Here is an 18689-nt window from a genome sequence, read left to right as displayed (position 1 = left end):
ATTTATATTAATATATTAACTTCCTTGCCCTCATCACATACAAAATAAATTATGAAAAAGTGAATGCCCTTTGTTCTACCAAATCTTAAAGAATAAAAGCATATTGCTTTGTCTGACGATTTAAGACCTACCATTGTTTTTAAAATTCAACAATGCTTAGACATTTAGCAATTTGTCTTAATTTTTTGAAATCTGTGCTACAAACACATGTATAGTTTTTTCTAAAACTTTAAAAAATGATTATTTTCTAGTTTCACTACAAATAAAAATTATAAGATTCTATTTCTACCACAAGGCGTCAGTCCTTGGTAACAGTACCCTTCAGAGAGTTTTACCACCACCCTGTGGACAGTTAATGACTCCAGAAAATTACATAGTAAAATATGAACAGTCCTAGGCGCCCTAGGTACAAGTAAAGAACAATCAAGGAAAATGTGGTTGAGAGTTTATTTTCCTTTTACTAATCAGATTAGTTCTGGGGATGTTGTACACCAAATCCTCAAATGTTGCAATTCAGGTCTGAGACACTCTATCCGGAAGAGGAGTAAATCCCGGGCTCATATTTGCTCTTTCTCCATACTGTCATATTTTAATTACAGCCTTAAACTTTTAAATAGTGATGGTAACTGCATTAGGCTCGGAGTGCTTGATTGGGTCAAGGTAAGGGAAGGTGGCTTGAATATCTGAGGTGGGGAGGGAAGAAGTAAATGTAGGGTTTAAAGGTTTATTAAGCTATGGGACAGGGTTTGTGCGGTTTAGGGTACAAGATTTCAACAATTTAGAGGGCAAAAGAGAATCGGATTCAGATTTGTCAATTGTATATTACAACCACTTCAAAAATTTGCTGTGAAGTTTAAGATAAGTTAGCTAAGCTCTAAAGCAGTCCATCTCACAATGTGATCTGAGAGTGCTTAAGCATTACTGGGAACTGGAGAATTCATGCCCCTTCCCACATCGACTAAAGAAGAAAAGAAACAGCAGAGGGAGAGGAAGGAGGAAAGGTAGCTAAGTCGCTTCAGTTGTGTCCGATTCTGTGTGACCCCATAGACGGCAGCCCACCAGGCACCGCAGTCCCTGGGATTCTCTAGGCAGGAACACTGAAGTGGGTTGCCATTTCCTTCTCCAGGAAAGGTGGGCGTGGACAAAAATCAGTGTTTTAATAAGCCCTACAGGAGATGCACGACTTCCCAGGTGGCACAGTGGTAAAGAATCTGCCTGCTAATACCGGAGACTCTAGAGACGTGGGTTTGATCCCTGGGTAGGGAAGATCCTTGGAGAAAGAAATGGCACTCCAGCATTCTTACCTGGAAAACTCCACTAATAGAGGAACCTAGCAGGCTACAATTCATGGAGCCACAAAGAGTTGGAGACGATTGAGCTACTGAGCCTGTACGCGGGCGCTGGCGCATACAGCCGGGCGATTCAAGTTAGAGTTTGAGAACCACTGCTTTAAAGAACTGTATGAATGTTCAATAGTTGGGAGATTAAAGAAAGGCGAGGAGAAAGAAGGGAGAGAGAGACGGAGAGAAGGAAGGTAAAGAAAAGGAAAGGCAAGAAAATCGAGGATCGAGAGGGGGCGGAGTCGACCTCAGGCAGAGGACCCGGCTCTCTGAAAGGAAAACGGGAGTGGTCGGATGGCTCGGTAGGGGAAAAACCTAAGATGGGTTCTGGGACCTCCCAGGACTGTCCAGTAAAGTAGGAGCCTGGCAACGCCGGGCACCGGCAGGCGGCGCTGGACGGGCAATTGACAAGGAGGCGGGGTCTGCCCCGGGAGCATAGGCAAGCTCTCTGGAGGCACGGGCGCCGCGTGGGGCTGACTGGCACCTCCGGGCTGGCGCTGCGGCCGCAACTTACCGTCAGGTCACGCCGAGAAGCGGGTGAGTCCCTTGAATCGTTCTGGTTCGCCTTGCTCCCTGCCTCTGGGTGCCCCTGCGAAGCCGGGCGCCGGCTCCTAGCCTCGGGAGGGGTGTAGCGGGTTGCGATCCGTCCCAGGACTCGGGCGGCGGCGCTTGTGGGCGAGCACAGCTCAATTTGCCCCTTGTGAGCCGCTTCGGGACGCGCTGCCTTCCAGCGAACTCTCCACAGAACACACAGCTCCATTGAGGCCGGTCCAGGGGCTGGCAGACAGGGACTCACAGAAGAACATTCTCGCTGGGGACTCAGGGGATATGATGGGTTGTTAAGTTTGTCCTAAGGTCGGGCTCTGATGGCAAGTTTTCCAACTTGGCAAAAGCGTCACGAGTTTGTATAGCATTGATGAATGATTGGTACACAGCACTTAAAATCGTGCAACTTGTCTTCAGGGTTCCTGTAACAGAAAGTTTTTATTTTAAGTCCTGGGAACATTAGTCTGACTCTCAGGATCTGGTTGGGGTTCAAATTCCCTCCAGTCAATCAAGGCTTTATATTTGTCAGAGGTCAAAACCACTGGAAGAAGTTTGTAGACATAAAATTTACCAACACTTCCAAATTCCCGACTCTGTTCTTTTTTTGTTTAAAAACTTTTTCTTCTTCTGTTAATAAAAGTTCGCTCATTTAGCACAGAATGTTAAGCACAGGGAGGAAGCAATGCCTAACAACATGGCCCAGTGAAGAAAAATATCTCTGGTTCACATAGTTAAATGTGGTAGTTTGCAGTTGAAAGTATAGATAGAAGGTTTGGAAATGCAACAAAACTCACGATGTATCCCAGTCATTGAGTTTCTTCATATTCTAAATTCTTTGACATTAACATAGTCAGTTGGGCTGTGTTAATATTTAGCAGGAACCTCAGGTCCTGCTACAGCAAACTGGAACAGTCACATCAGAAATACACTTTGGGTTTTAATGGAGATGAAAGAAATATACTTTGGGTTTTAATGGATCAAATTCTGGAGTTCCTAACATCTGAATACTGTGCTGTTTCCTGTTGTTTTTGTTGATGAAAAAATTTTATTGTAGAACTTAAATTATACATTTGGTTACTGTGTGAGGGAAACCAACATATTTTACTTGACTGATATTTTCTTGGCTTCAGGGCACAAAGAGGACTGTGGGCGACACAGTTAACAAGCGCCCTTGCCGCCTGGGGTTTTTCCTTTGCTCTCCCACATGGTCTTCCTACCACACAGATGAATGGTTGGATACCTCCACAGGGCCACTCCGGCTTTGCACCCAGATTCTGTACACAGTGGCCCTCAGTCAGCAAATTCTGCCAGCTTGCTAGATGCCCCAGGGCCAGGGCCAGATGAAGCCTTCACCCTTCTCATGCCTCCTTCTGTCCATAAAATTTTGTCTTCCTTTCCTATACACTGCACTACTGTGTAGTCAGTTCTTGAAATGTCTGCCTTGTCTCCTAAACTTTGAGGTTTTTGAAAGCAGAGTCTTCATCTCATTTAACTTTATATTCCCACTGCCTACCTTGTTCACAGTATGATTAATGACTTAATATTGAATAAGTATAGATTTGTATGTTACAATCTTTACCATCCTGAAACTTACAGTTAAAACATCTTCTAAACATAGTGAATTATTTGTCTTTGATTACAATAGATAGAACTTGTATTCCTAGTCACATGCAAACTCCCAAATTACCACAATAATAATGTTGGTTAGATCACCAAATGATTTGGAATAATACTTCTTAAGGAAATAGATTATAAACTGCTCCAGAGCAGACATGAAATCTCTTTTCTCCTTTTCCTGCTTATTGTCGGTCATAGGTTTGCATTCATAGATACTTGACGATTGGCATATGCTGTACTCGAAACTCTTTCAACTGCCAGTGATACACACCCAACTCAAACTAACAAGCAAAATAGGTAATATATTGGCTTGTGTAACCAAAAAATTCAGGATCTGGTTTCAGAGACTCTATATACTTGAATATGCCAGGTCTCTTCTGTGTCTGTCCTCATTTGTTGCCTAGGCTCCTGTGTGTTGGCTTGCTTCTGTCCTGTTGAAGACACCTTCCTCCTTTCAGCATGCAGAAGAAGGCATGGAGGCTTGTATCATCCCAATATAACAAAATGTTAAAGACATTTTGTATTTATCTTCCACTTTCAAATATAAATATATCAGAGAAGGACTCTATTTGGCTCAAATAGAGATGTGTACCATCTCCCGAATAATCAGTGTGATGAACAGAATAGAGAACTGTCATTAGTCAAGACTGAGTCACATGCCCATATCTGTGGCCAAAAGAGGGCATTTCTTTGGATAGGAGATGTGTTTTAGATCATAAAAATAAGTGGGAAAAAAATGTGGGTAGACCAAAACAAATAATTTTATCATGAATATTGTGAAATTTTGAAACAAGCAACAGATGGAAAATGTTCTCAGAGCACTTCAACAAAGGCACATGTTGGCATTATGTAAAGATGGCTCCACTTTATTCTTTGTGAAGCTCAAACCTCTAAAAGTTGGAGAACGGGGACCCCCCCCCCGCCCCCGCCCCCGCCCCCCGCCATGCCGTGGTCCAGTGGTGAAGACTCTGTGTTTCCAATACAGGGCATGCAAGTTTGATCCCTGGTTGGGAACTAAGATCCCACATGCTGCCCAGCACAGCTAAAAATTAAAAACAAATAATTATTTTAAGTTGGAGAATGTTTTGATGTGTTTTAAACTACTGGAAACAACTTTCCACTTAATAAAGTATGACAAGTGGTCTAAAATCCCATGAACAGCTGAGCCTAGAAGGCTGTAGTCCATGGAGTCACAAAAGAGTCAGCCATGATTTAGCGACTAAACAACAAAAACAAAATTCAGAAACACTTGGAATGTTTCTATCAGTCAAATGGTTGTATAGATAATCTGTTTTCTTATTGAATTTCATAATGGACAAATTGGTGATGTATTCCTATGGAAATAAATTTAGAACTAATAAAACAGTGAATAATATTGTGACATCATATGTTTCCCTTTCCTAAAAAATGTTACACCAAGCCCAGGTGAGGATCTGCGAAGGGTGTTAAAGAAAGTTCAGTTCAGTTCAGACCCCATGGGCTGCAGCACGCCAGGCCTCCCTGTCCATCACTAACTCCTGGAGTTTACTCAAACTCATGTCCATTGAGTCGATGATACCATTCAACCATCTCATCCTCTGTCCTCCCCTTTTCCTCCTGCCTTCAATCTTTCCCAGCATCAGGGTCTTTTCAAATAAGTCAGTTCTTCGCATCAGGTGGCCAAAGTATTGGAGTTTCAGCTTCAACATCAGTCCTTCCAATGAATATTCAGGACTGATTTCCTTTAGGATGGACTGGTTTGATCTCCTTGCAGTCCAAGGGACTCTCAAGAGTCTTCTCCAACACCACAGTTCAAAAGCATCAATTCTTTGGCACTCAGCTTTCTTCACAGTCCAACTCTCACATCCATACATGACCACAGGAAAAACCATAGCCTTGACAAGACAGACCTTTGTTGGCAAAGTAATGTCTCTGCTTTTTAATATGCTATCTAGGTTGGTTATAACTTTCCTTCCAAGGAGTAAGAGTCCTTTAAATTCATGGCTGCAGTCACCATCTGCAGTGATTTTGGAGCCCCCCAAAAAATAAAGTCTGCCATTCTTTCCACTGTTTCCCCATCTATTTGCCATGAAGTGATGGGACCGATGCCATGATCTTAGATTTCTGAATGTTGACCTTTAAGCTAACTTTTTCACTCTTCTCTTTCACTTTCATCAAGAGTTTCTTTAGTTCTTCTCCACCTTCTGCCATATGGGTGGTGTCATCTGCATATCTGAGGTTATTGATATTTCTCCTGGCAATCTTGATTCCAGTTGGTGCTTCATCCAGCCTGGCATTTCTCCTGATGTACTATGCATGTAAGTTAAACAAGCAGGGTGACAATATACAGCCTTGACGTACTCCTTTCCTGATTTGGAACCAGTCTGTAGTCCCACGTCCAGTTCTAGCTGTTGCTTCCTGACCTGCATACAGATTTCTCAAGAGGCAGGTCAGGTGGTCTGGTATTCCCATCTCTTTCAGAATATTCCAGCGTTTGCTGTGGTCCACACAGTCAAAGTCTTTGGCATAGTCAATAAAGCAGAAATAGATGTTTTTCTGGAACTCTCTTGCTTTTTCCATGATCCAGCGGATGTTGGCAATTTGATCTCTGGTTCCTCTGCCTTTTCTAAATCCAGCTTGAACATCTGGAAGTTCACAGTTCATGTATTATTGAAGTCTGGCCTGGAGAATTTTGAGCATTACTCTACTAGTGTGTGAGATGAGTGCAATTGTGCAGTTAGTTTGAGCATTCTTTGACATTGCCTTTCTTTGGGATTGGAATGAAAACTGACCTTTGCCAGTCCTGTGGCCACTGCTGAGTTCTCCAAATTTGCTGGCATATTGAGTGCAGCACTTTCACAGCATCATCTTTTAGGATTTGAAATCGCTCAACTGGAATTCCATCACCTCCACTAGCTTGTTCATAATGATGCTTCCTAAGGCCCATTTGACTTCACGTTCTAGGATGTCTGGCTCTAGGTGAGTGATCACACCATCGTGATTATCTGGGTCATGAAGATCTTTTTTGTACAGTTCTTCTGTGTATTCTTGCCACCTCTTCTTAATACCTCTGCTTCTGTTAGATCCATACCATTCCTGTTCTTTATTGAGCCCATCTTTGCATGAAATGTTCCCTTGGTATCTCTAATTTTCTTCAAGAGATCTCTAGTCTTTCCCATTCTATTATTTTCCTCTATTTCTTTGCACTGATCGCTGAGGAAGGCTTTCTTATCTCTCCTTGCTATTCTTTGGAACTCTGCATTCAAATGGGTATATCTTTCCTTTTCTCCTTTGCTTTTCACTTCTCTTCTTTTCACAGCTATCTGTAAGGCCTCCTCAGAGAGCTATTTTGCTTTTTTGCATTTCTTTTTCTTGGGGATGGTCTTGATCCCTGTCTCCTGTACAGTGTCACAAACCTCTGTCCATAATTCATTAGGCATCTTTTATCTGGTAGGAAGTGTGACAAAATAATTTCCTTAGGGCTAACCAGGAGAGTGCGCATGTCAGTGACTGAATACATCTCAACAACCCCACTGGAAAAATACTAGAAATGCATGTCTTACCAACAAAACCACGTCTGTAACTCTGATGGGAAAATGGCACACTGAATATAGAACATTTCAGTCCTTCATGGTGCTATTAGGATTCACCCTACTAGACTGTCTATTCTGTTTGTTTTCTGAAACTAAGAATACATATCCCCATAAAATCATTTCACTATTGTTTCAGATTCGTGTCAACCCCAAAAGTCTATTAAAACACAGCTTCCTGAAGTATAATCTTATAGCATCGAACTCTAACTGTCACTGACAATATTGTTACTCTTGAAAAACTGCATTCCCAATTCTATTTATCTTTGAGGGGAGTTGACTTTCCTCCAAATGAACACCTGAAGTTAAAGTCTCCTAAAATAAAAGGCAACATCTGACTCTTTGAATTCCATATAGATACTTGGGTCATTCATTGCACTGATAGCTGGACAAAGAAATACACTCACTATTGACACAAGAGCACTTGTTTGAATTTTTACAGATTATAATGTGAGGTTAAATGAGTCAGTCACTGTATTTTAAACTGTATTTTCTCACACTAGCCCTCATATGAGTTAATTTTTCATATTTCCCTATCAAACATTAATATCATAAATAGCATAGACATGAAGACAGTAATTTTTATTTTTATAGGTGGCTGAAGCCATACTATTTTATAGAATTAAATGGAGAGCAGACAAGACATCACAAACCAAGAAGAACTTTGGAAAATGAAGCCTAGGAGAAATCTAGAAGAAGATGATTATTTGGTAAAATAATAATTAAAATCTATAAATAATTCAAATGTTGTTCAGTATCTCCTAATGTTATAAAAAAGTGATTTTCACCCTTTGCTCTGATTCCTGGTACTGATATTGTGATGGGTAAAGGGCACTGTGGGCTATAAGAGAAGTTGTACCTTGATGGTCATGAACTTAGCCAAATAACCTTGAATAAGTCGCTGAAAATCCAGATCATCTCCAAGGCCCTTCCAATTCTTTCTAACATTCTGTGGGTCTAAGGTTTTTGAACAAGTCATCACTGCCCATATAACAGTAGTTTCACAAATGTGCTTTTTCATAGGCACATGGCATCTTACCAAGAGATCATCAAGTTAATTGATGATTCACTATTTAACCAAATAAATTCAATTTTGGAATAAGAATCATCTGTCACACTTTTACCCCACATCAAGATTAAATGCTTTTTATTAACTTATCTGACTTAATGAGTGGTGGAAAATATTGGTTCCAAACTTTTTACCTTCCCAACTGATATCAACTACAATTTTAACAGAAAGTATTTATTTTATCTTAGTTATCTTAATAGAAAAAATTAAGTAGTACAAGTAGATACTGTTTAAAATGTACATAAAATCATTTTCATTTTTCGAGTGAACTGTCTTGCTTGCTGTCCCATAATTCTTCACCCTTAACCAGAAAATTGATCTCAGTGGACTATTTTAAATGCAGAGATGGCAAAATCTATATTATGCTCAGCTCCCTTCTAAATGAAGTAATTGGAAAAATTACTGGATGTAGCAGTGATTTATTACTGAAAGTAAAAGTCAAAGGTCAAGAGGTCATTTTTAAACACGAAAAATGATACAGAACTATGTGAATTAAAGTTACTCTGCACAACGTGAGGAAATAAGATAATCACTATCATTTTGAGCATTAAAATGTTATAGGTCTGCATATAGAGCTATAAGAAATTAGAAATAACATATTGAGTGAGAAATTTATTCATAAAGTAACACAATATGAAACCCTGATATAAGTTCCTATTTTTTTTTAATTTGCTGCTATATCAGTCAGTTGTGGAAGTGACAAACTTCTCAATGCAAATTTTTGAATCGTTGACTACCTATAAATGCAACTGGGTAAAGAAATATAACTTTCTCAGGAAATAGATCATCCCTGTGGGATTTAACTCCTTACATAGTCTTTGTACCATTTAACAATTTATCTGTTAGTATTTATACAAATGAAATATTTTGTGACTATAAGTCTATGGGATGGGGGAGAGAGAGAAATTGGGAGACTGGGCTTGACATATACACACTACCAAATATAAAATAGATAATTAATTAAAACCTACTGTACAGCATAGAGAACTCTACTCAATAGTCTGTAATGACCTATCTGGGGAAAGAATCTAAAAGAGAGTGGATATATGTATACGTATAACTGATTCACTTTGCTGTACAGCAGAGACTAACACAACATTGTAAATCAACTGTACTCCGATAATAATTAATTTTTTAAAAAGACTACATGATGCAAATTACATGTTTTTATCTAATAGTAACGACTGCATTATTCCTGGCCCTTTGTACTTGAATGAATAAAGAATTCATTCTTCAGATCTTCACAAAGAGTTGTCCAAAAGAATTATAAAACAAATACGACTATGATAATTTATAAGTGTTATTATTTTTACCAAGGATTACTAGATTTTTTTTTTTTAGTTTTTCGGTTTTTGTTTCCCAGTTGCATTATTTCATTCTTTTATGCTTTTAAGATAGAAACACAGTGGTCTGAGATCTAGTGAATGTATCTGAAGCATATATTTCTTCTGACTTAAAGAAAAATGAGTAACATAAATTATGGAGAACCCCAACAAAGAGAAGGAAATGGCAACCCACTCCACTATTCTTGCCTAGAGAATCCTGTGGGTAGAGGAGGCTGGTGGGCTGCTGTCCATAGGGTCGCACAGAGTTGGACACAACTGAAGGGACTTAGCATGCATGCATGCATTGGAGAAGGAAATGGCAACCCACTCCAGTGTTCTTGCCTGGAGAATCCCAGGGACAGAGGAGCCTGGTGGGCTGCCGTCTATGGGATCACACAGAGTCGGACACGATTGAAGCTACTTAGCAGCAGCCAACAAAGATAGGATATCTAAGTGCACCTTTGATCATTGCCACGTAGTGTATGCCATCTTCAGTTAATCAGTATCCGAAAGTAGGGTTCTAAATGTCCTTTTTTACTGATAAGCACAATGAACAGTAAGTAATTAGTTTGAGAGACATCCCATTGTTTTGTTCAATTTTAAGATGTTTATTTTCTTTCCTTTGTAGAATAAAGACTCAGAAGAGATCGGCATGCTGAAAAGACATGTGCTTTTGCACTTGCACCAAACAACCCATTTTGATGAATTTGATTGCCCCCCAGAGCTTCAGCAAAAACAGAAACTCTTTCCAAAGTGGCGCTTGCCAATTAAAATCGCCGCTATTGTATCATCTCTGACTTTTCTCTACACTCTTGTGAGGGAAATAATTCACCCTTTTGTGACTTCCCATCAACAGTATTTTTATAAAATTCCAATCCTGGTCATCAACAAAGTCTTGCCAATGGTTTCCATCACCCTCTTGGCACTGGTTTATTTGCCAGGTGTGATAGCAGCAGTTGTGCAGCTTCATAATGGAACTAAGTATAAGAAATTTCCGCACTGGTTGGATAGGTGGATGGTAACAAGAAAGCAGTTTGGTCTTCTCAGTTTCTTTTTTGCTGTACTACATGCAATTTACAGTTTATCCTATCCGATGAGGCGATCCTACAGATATAGGTTGCTGAACTGGGCATATCAACAGGTAGGATGACATGGCTGACCATTAAACTAAAAAGTCTAAGTCTCCTAACAAATCAACTCTTTCTTATTTTAATATCAGTACCCCCAAACCTCTATTGAAACCCTGTGTTGGGAAAGTATTCTGTTCTAAAAAAAAATGTTTTTATAACTCTTTACTAGGCTTGGTTGTATAATTCTACATGAGGAATGTTTTTTAAGCTGAAAATAGTAAGCTACAACTTTAAAAACACAAATAAGTGTTTTGTTCATGGACAGAGCCACATTTCAATCTTCTACCACCCTCAGAAGGTTTATTTTTAATGCTAACTCTTAGTATTTTCTGCTTCTTTACCACATATGACAGTTCTAACCATTAGCTATTATATAAATTAATAAAACAGATTATATAAATGTTGCATTCAAGGAAGGAGGTTAATAGCACCTATGTCATTTCTCTTAGAGAAATGCAAAAAATACCGTCATAAATTTGTGGAAGCCCCTAGTTATCAGGGGGCTTCCCTGATGGCTCAGACGGTAAAGAATCCGCCTGCAACTCGGGAGACCTGGTTTCAATCCCTGGGTTGGGAAGATCCCCTGAAGGAGGGCATGGCAACCCACTCCAGTATTCTTGCCTGGAAAATCCCCAGGGACAGAGGAGCCTAGTGGGCTACAATCCTTGAGGTTGAAAACAGTCGGACATGACTGAGCAACTAAGCACAGCTAGTTATCAGGTCCTCCACAGTAGAGGGAGCATGGAAGGAGGTTCTTACACTGGAAACAAATGTTGTTTGCATATTTTTCCTTCCTCTTTTCATCCTCTGTTAGGTCCAACAAAATAACGAAAATGCCTGGATTGAACATGATGTTTGGAGAATGGAAATTTATGTATCGCTGGGAATCGTGGCACTTGCAATACTAGCTCTGTTGGCTGTGACATCTATTCCATCTGTGAGTGATTCTCTGACATGGAGAGAATTTCACTATATTCAGGTAAATTATATACAAAATAACTCTGACTCCTCAGCAAGGTAAATCTTTTTGTGCTTATACTGTCATCAAGTGTATAGACTTTAGTATATGGGCTTCCCAGGTGGCGCTAGTGGTAAAGAGCCTGCCTGCCAATGACAAGGAGACATAAGAGACCAGGTTCAATCTTGGTCGATCCCTGGGTTGGGAAGATCCCCTGGAGGAGGGCATGGCAATCCACTCCAGTATTCTTGCCTGGAGAATCCCATGGATAGAGGAGCCTAGCAGGCTACAGTCCATAGGGTAGCAAAGAGTCGGACATGACTGAAGTGACTTGGCATGCACGCATATAGACTTTAACCCATAAAAAATAACATGGTTTTCCAATAATGAAGATCTCATACTTGTTCCAATTAAAAATGTGCTCTTCTGTCATTTTCCCTCTTGCTTATAAATACGGGAAATGTTTTTTAGACACATACAAAAGGCATTGCTCAAAGAAAAATATTATTTCTAACATTTGAAACTCATTAGACCATTTGCTATCTGTTTAATAACAACAAATTTGATGTTTTAGAAATTCAATATTGTTTACTTAGTTCTCCAAAGATAGAAAGAAAAAAAATTTGTCTGTCTCTGACTTTATTCATGCCTTTTAAGTTACATGGCTTTGTACTATCCTCCTTGAACTATGGCATTTTATCTACCAAACTATGGAATTTTATCTATTTTAGTATCTTATTTTAAAGGCTTCTTTTTCCAAGTTAATTTTTTTGTAACTTACTCACTTGAAGTTTTTCAATATTCTTGGAATTCAAAATTATCTCAAATTCACCAAGGTTAACTTGCTAGTGGTAGATTATACCCTAAAAAGAACAATGTGCCAGAAATCACAAGGGGATCCATGTCACAATATTCAAAAGGCTGAGCTTAATTCAGTCCTAAGCACTGCCAAGATGCTAAACCACAGTGTTCTATCTTTTATGAGTGGACATCTTTAGAAATCTCACAAAGTCAGCTAATCCTCACTGTCCTTTCTACACATCCATGCATATACTCCAACAGACACTTTAATCATCTGATTAAGCTGGAAAGAATGTCTCCCTCTTATTCAAATGTGGTTTAGAGATGGTGCCATGTTTTCCAAGCACAATAATTGCTGATTTTGTTGGTTTAGCTTGATAGCCATTAAATATTAGCCAATAGTCTATTCCTCATTAAATAACTTTCTTCTTACACTGCTCTGCCCGTCACACATATGCTGTGTGTCACTTTACATATTTAATGATAAAGTCAAGCACTATGTCTAGACAACCCATCCCATTCCACTCAAGGTACAACACGTAGCCCATACTGCTGCTGCTGCTAGGTCGCTTCAGTTGTGTCCGACTCTGTGCGACCCCATAGACGGCAGGCCACCAGACTCCCCCGTCCCTGGGATTCTCCAGGCAAGAACACTGGAATGGGTTGCCATTTCCTCCTCCAATGCATGAAAGTGAAAAGTGAAAGTGAAGTCGCTCAGTCGTATCCGACTCTTAGGGACCCCATGGACTGCAGCCTACCATGCTCCTCCATCCACAGGATTTTCCCAGGCGAGAGTACTGGAGTGGGGTGCCATTGCCTTCTCTGACCTAGCCCATAATATGTACACAATACAAATTTGGTAAATTAGTCTCCAACCAACTACATATATTTTTTAATTAATAACCTAGAAACTTTTCATTAACAATCCAAGAACTGATTACTCTATGATTTACCTTGGACATTTATATCTAAAAACATAAACTTAGCTATTTGATTGTATTCACTGGGGCTTATTCACTGCTGAATAATTGTGAGTTGGATTCATTCTAGCAGTCTAGTGAATATTTCCCATAAAGTGAATAGAAGTCAAAAGATATCTAGAAGAACTATTGTCAGAATGCCATGAAACTACATAGGTGAACAATTATTTTTAAAACTTTGTCTGGATGGTGCCAAGTATCCTAGTGCAAGCTAAAATTTTTCTTCACGTCTACGTCTACATATCTCTGTTTTGTTCAAACATTGAGATAATTGTTAGTGTTTTTCCACTTTATCAAAAATGTTTGATTTTTTAAACAAAGGCCAAGATCATTCACTTTAGTATGAATATACCAAAATCATCGTCAATAACTTTGTTGTTGTTGTTCAGTAGCCAAGTCATGTCTGACTCTTCATGACCCCATATACTGCAGCCTGCCAGGCTTCCCTGTCCCTCATCATCTCTTGGGGTTTGCTCAAACTGAATCACTTTAGTTGCCTTTATAATTGATAAAGATCACTAGTACCAAGCTGATTTTGCACTGATCTTCAGTCAACCTACAAATATTTATTGAGAACCTAAAACGTGCAAATCATTGTGTTGATTCTACAGGGATCCTGTGATGATAAGACAGAGTTTCTGAGTTTAGATGTCTCTTGTTAAGCAGAATTAAGGCAAATACACAGGGGATAGAGCATCATAAAATAAATATCATAAGAGAGAAAAACAAGGTATGGAGAAGGAGAGGACAGTGTTACTGATTATCTGAGACCAAAAGGAGAATGGTTGTGAATTTTCTCAAATAGCCTGGAGACAAAGGCATTACCCACATGTAGAAAGAGTGGAAAAGATGAGTGGATAATAACAGATGAATGGAAGAATGTCTAAGCAACATAACAGATCTAGATGATATAGGATGAAATAAACTCTTAATGAACCATTCTCACCAAGATAATTCTTTTTCTCTTTTGCAGAGCAAGCTAGGAATTGTTTCCCTTCTGCTGGGTACAATACATGCATTGATTTTTGCCTGGAATAAATGGGTAGATATAAAACAATTTATATGGCATACACCTCCAACTTTTATGATAGCTGTTTTCCTTCCAATTGTTGTCCTGATATGCAAAGTCATACTACTCCTGCCGTGCTTGAGGAAGAAGATACTGAAGATTAGACATGGTTGGGAAGATGTCACCAAAATTAATAAAACTGAGATGTCTTCTCAGTTGTAGAATTGCTGTTTATACACATTTTTGTCCAATATCGATATATTTTATCATAAACACTTCAAATTTGTATTTGTTTAATAAAATGACCACTTGAGGATCTTAACATATCTCTTTGTTTATGGGTGATGTTTGTAATGTGTGTATTTCCTTTCAGATTTGATTCAAAGTGAGAAATTAATCTTTAGCACATTCCATATGTTCAGGAAAGCTGAGCATAACAAAATAATCACATCTGATTTATCAGACTACATAACATTATAAATAATAAAAGGCCTTAAAATATCAGTCCCTGATACTCCTTAAAAGTTATCATGAGCCATGAAAAAAGATACTATCTGATGGCCAATAGGCACATGAAATGATGCTCAACATCACCAATTATGAGAGATGCAAATCAAAATTACAATGAGGTACCACCTGACACCAGTCAGAATGGCTGTCATTAAAACCTCTACAAATAACAAAAGCTGGAGAGGGTGTGGAGAAAAGGGAACCCTCCTCCACTGTTGGTGGGAATGTAAGTTGGTGCAGCCACTGTGATAAATAATATGGAGGTTCCTCAGAAAACTAATAATAGAATTACCATATTACCCAGCAATCCCATTCCTGGACATATATCCAAATAAAACTATAACTCAAAAAGGTACATGCACCACAGTATTAATTGCTGCACTATTCACAGTAGCAATAACCTAAATATCCATTGACAGATGAATGGATAAGAAGATATGGTACTTACATATAATGGAATACTACTCAGCCATAAAAAAGTAGTACCATTTGCAGCAACATGGATACAACTAGAGATTATCATACTAAGTGAAGTAAGTCAGAAAGAGAAAGACAAGTATCATATCATATCACTTGTATGTAGAATCTAAATTATGACACAAATAAACCTATCTATGAAACAGACTCGCACATAGAGAACAGACTGGTAGTTGCCAAGTGGGAGAGAGTTGAGGGAAGGATGAAGTGGGAGATTGGGATTAAAAGATGTAAGTTTTTATATACATAATGAATAAACAAGGTCCTACTCTATAGCACAGAACTATATTCAATATCCTATGATAAACCATAATGAAAAAGAATGTTTTTAAAGAAGAATGTATATATTTGTATAACTGAATATGTTGCTGTACAGCAGTAATTAACATTATAAATCAACTACACCTCAATTTTTTAAAAAAAGTGATCTAAATCTACCACACAAGTATATCCAGTGTTTATGATTGTTGTTAAAGAACCTTCTTTTCCTGTAACTGGATGTTATTCATATGACACCTATCTCAAAAAAACACATGGATTATAAATATACAAGTAAAGCAGCAGAATAAGTTCAGATACACACCCAGGCAAAATAAAACTCAGGCTTTCCAGGAAATAAGGTAAATTCAAAGGTAAAATTATACATTTGAGTTAGGTAAAACTCAGTTTAACTTTAATACATTGGCCAAAGTGTTGTCAATACAACTCCATATTGAAAACTATTTCTTTGAGTTGCTTTTCATTGCTTCTATTATTACAGTCATACATAATGTCCTGCCAAAGAGGACCCTGCCTCTCTGCCTGACTGTTAAACTAAAGAGCCTTTGTTCAGCTCATAGAGAGATACTCTGACCCTGCCCACCTGTGAATCAGTTCAGTCAGTTCAGTTACTCAGCCATGTCCAACTCTTTGCAACTCCATGGACTGAAGCATGACAGGCTACCCAGTCTTTACCATCTCCTGGAGCTTGCTCAAATTCATGTCCATTGAGTCAGTGATGCTATCCAACCATCTCATCCTCTGTCTTCCCCTTTTCTTCCTGCCTTCAATCTTTCCCAGCATCAGTCTTTTCCAATGAGTCAGCTCCTCATATCAGGTGGCCAAAGTATTGGAGTTTCATCTTCAACATCAGTCCTTCCAATGAGTATTCAGGACTGATTTCCTTTAGGATGGACTGGTTGGATCTCCTTGCGGTCCAAGGGACACTCAAGGGTCTTCTCTAACACCACAGTTCAAAAGCATCAATTCTTTGGTGCTCAGCTTTCTTTATGCTCCAACTCTCACATCTATACAGGACTACTGGAAAAACCATAGCTTTGACTAGATGGACCTTGGTCAGCAAAGTAATGTCTCTGCTTTTTAATATGCTGTCTAGGTTGATAAAAAAAAGTTAATAGCTTTTCCTCCAAGGAGCAGGCATCTTTTAATTTCATGGCTGCTATCATCATCTGCAGTGATTTTTGGAGCCCCCAAAAAATAAAGTCACTGTTTCCATTGTTTTCCCATCTATTTGCCATGAAGTGCCACCTGTAAATAGCTACAACAAAAAGAAGAGATTAACACACCCCTTTCAAAGGCTGGCCCTTCCAGGAGATGTTTTGCAGGACTGAAGACCTTTTCGCTTTGCTTCCCTACCGCATCTCCCTTTCTACTCACTTTACTTCCCCAATGCCTCTCCCTCGCTATTCTGCCTTTGGACTTTAGTTCCTCATTGCTTCTCTCTCTCTGACTCTGTAAAAGATGCTGACATCCAGATCCCAACAAGATGTTTACTTTGAGACCATCTTCTCAGTCAGCCTTTTTCTGGATAAAGTCATATTCCCTTCCTCAACACCTCATCTTTCAGATTCACTGGCCTATTGTGCAAGAGAGCGCTTGGACTCTGTGAAGACCATGAACCACATCCTCACAGAGCAAACTATACATCAACTATCAGGGCTCACTAACTCAACTGACTATACTTCAGAGGTTTTTCATAATTGGCAAAATTAACTATAAACTTAGTCTTTTATACAGATAAGTTATTTATTATGATTAAAGACAATAGAGCTAATGCTAATGGTGGTGGTGTTTAGTCGCTAAGTCATGTCCGACTCTTCTGCAACCCTGTTGTAGCCGTGTTCCAGGAAACAAACTCACTCAGAAGGACAATGCAGATAGTGGAATGTAGTTTATTACATGGCGGGCCCAAGGCAGAGTCTCCTCATAGCCAAGGAACCAGACCAGTTTTTGTGAAAACCTTATATACCCTAAATGTACTTGCTCAAACCCACCTCCCCAAATTTCTAGAAACTAGTCCGGACAAGGTAAAAGAAATATGATCAAAGTTAACCCATGATTCATGTGTCATAAGCCTAGATAGTTAAACAGTGGACATTTAGTAATAGGCCTGTGGTCATATCCCAATAAATATAATGGAATTTACGACTTTGTTCTGTTACAGAGATAATTAACATATTCTTTTAGGTGACAGAGAGTCCAAGTACAAGTCCTGAGGCTCTTTTATCCGGGTGGTCTGGTTTTCCATTGGTATGCCATTTCTATAGACACCGGGCACAAAGTTCAGAGTCCATTGGGAGAGTGACCATGCTTGTAGCCTAATGTTCACAGCCTGGCCTAAGACGGAGTCCAGCTCTGTCTGTTTCCTCCTTCAACCCCATGGACTGTAGCCTGCGAGGTTCCTTCTGTCCACAGGATTTCCCAGGCAAGAATAGTGGAGTTAGAAGCCATTTCCTTCTCCAGGGGGATCTTCTTGACCCAAGAACTTAATATTTGTCTCATGTACTGTAGGTAGATTCTTTACCACTGAACCACCTGAGAAACAAATGCTAATGGTACAAATTAGGGAAAACTATTAGTACATTCATTGAGTTGAATTCAGTTTTTTTAACTTTTTGTTCTATTGTTGTTGCTGTTCAGTTGCTAAGTTGTGTCTGACTCTTTATGACACCATGGACTGCAACATGCCAGGCTTCTCTGTCCTTCACTATCTCCTGGAGCTTGCTCAAATTCATGTCCATTGAGTCAGTGATGCATCCAACCATCTCATCCTCTATCTCCCCATTCTCTTCCTGCCCTCAATCTTTCCCAATATCAGGGTCTTTTCCAATGAGTCAGCTCTTCGCATCAGGCTGCCAAAGTATTGGAGCTTCAGCTTCAGCATTAGTCCTTCCAAAGAATATTCAGGGTTGATTTCCTTAAGGACTGACTAGTTTGATCTCCTTGCTGTCCACGGGACTCTCAAGAGTTCTCTAGCACCACAGTTTGAAAGCATCTGTTCTTCAGTGTTCAGCCTTCTTTATGGTCCAACTCTCACATTCGTACAGGACCACCGTACAGCTTCAACTGTACGGACTTT

General features: G+C 39.3%; 1 protein-coding gene across 2 annotated transcripts; it reads left to right on the top strand.

The window, feature by feature from the left end:
- The first annotated feature begins 1630 nt into the window (after window positions 1-1630).
- STEAP1 (STEAP family member 1) lies at window positions 1631-14664 on the top strand. Of its 2 annotated transcripts, XM_005891857.3 has the most exons (5): window positions 1632-1877; window positions 7667-7782; window positions 10095-10607; window positions 11411-11575; window positions 14309-14664. In XM_005891857.3, the coding sequence occupies exons 2-5, from the start codon at window positions 7699-7701 to the stop codon at window positions 14564-14566; spliced, it is 1020 nt and encodes a 339-aa protein (XP_005891919.1). In that variant the 5' UTR covers window positions 1632-1877; window positions 7667-7698; the 3' UTR covers window positions 14567-14664. The 2 variants fall into 2 exon arrangements, with proteins under 2 accessions (XP_070224887.1, XP_005891919.1); XM_070368786.1 differs by lacking the exon at window positions 7667-7782 and having other exon boundaries at window positions 1631-1877.
- Window positions 14665-18689: the final 4025 nt, after the last annotated feature.

This window comes from Bos mutus, chromosome 4 (genome assembly GCF_027580195.1).
Source record: "Bos mutus isolate GX-2022 chromosome 4, NWIPB_WYAK_1.1, whole genome shotgun sequence".
NCBI classification, from domain to species: Eukaryota; Metazoa; Chordata; class Mammalia; order Artiodactyla; family Bovidae; genus Bos; species Bos mutus.
The sequence above is the reverse complement of the archived record's forward strand: the minus strand, read 5'-3'. Positions and strand labels throughout refer to the sequence as shown.

Coding starts and splice junctions, on each gene's coding strand:
- STEAP1 (XM_005891857.3), top strand. CDS start 7,699: ATGGAGAGCAGACAAGACATCACAAACCAAGAAGAACTTTGGAAAATG. Junction 7,783..10,094: donor TAGAAGAAGATGATTATTTG/GTAAAATAATAA, acceptor TTTCCTTTGTAG/AATAAAGACTCAGAAGAGAT. Junction 10,608..11,410: donor TGAACTGGGCATATCAACAG/GTAGGATGACAT, acceptor ATCCTCTGTTAG/GTCCAACAAAATAACGAAAA.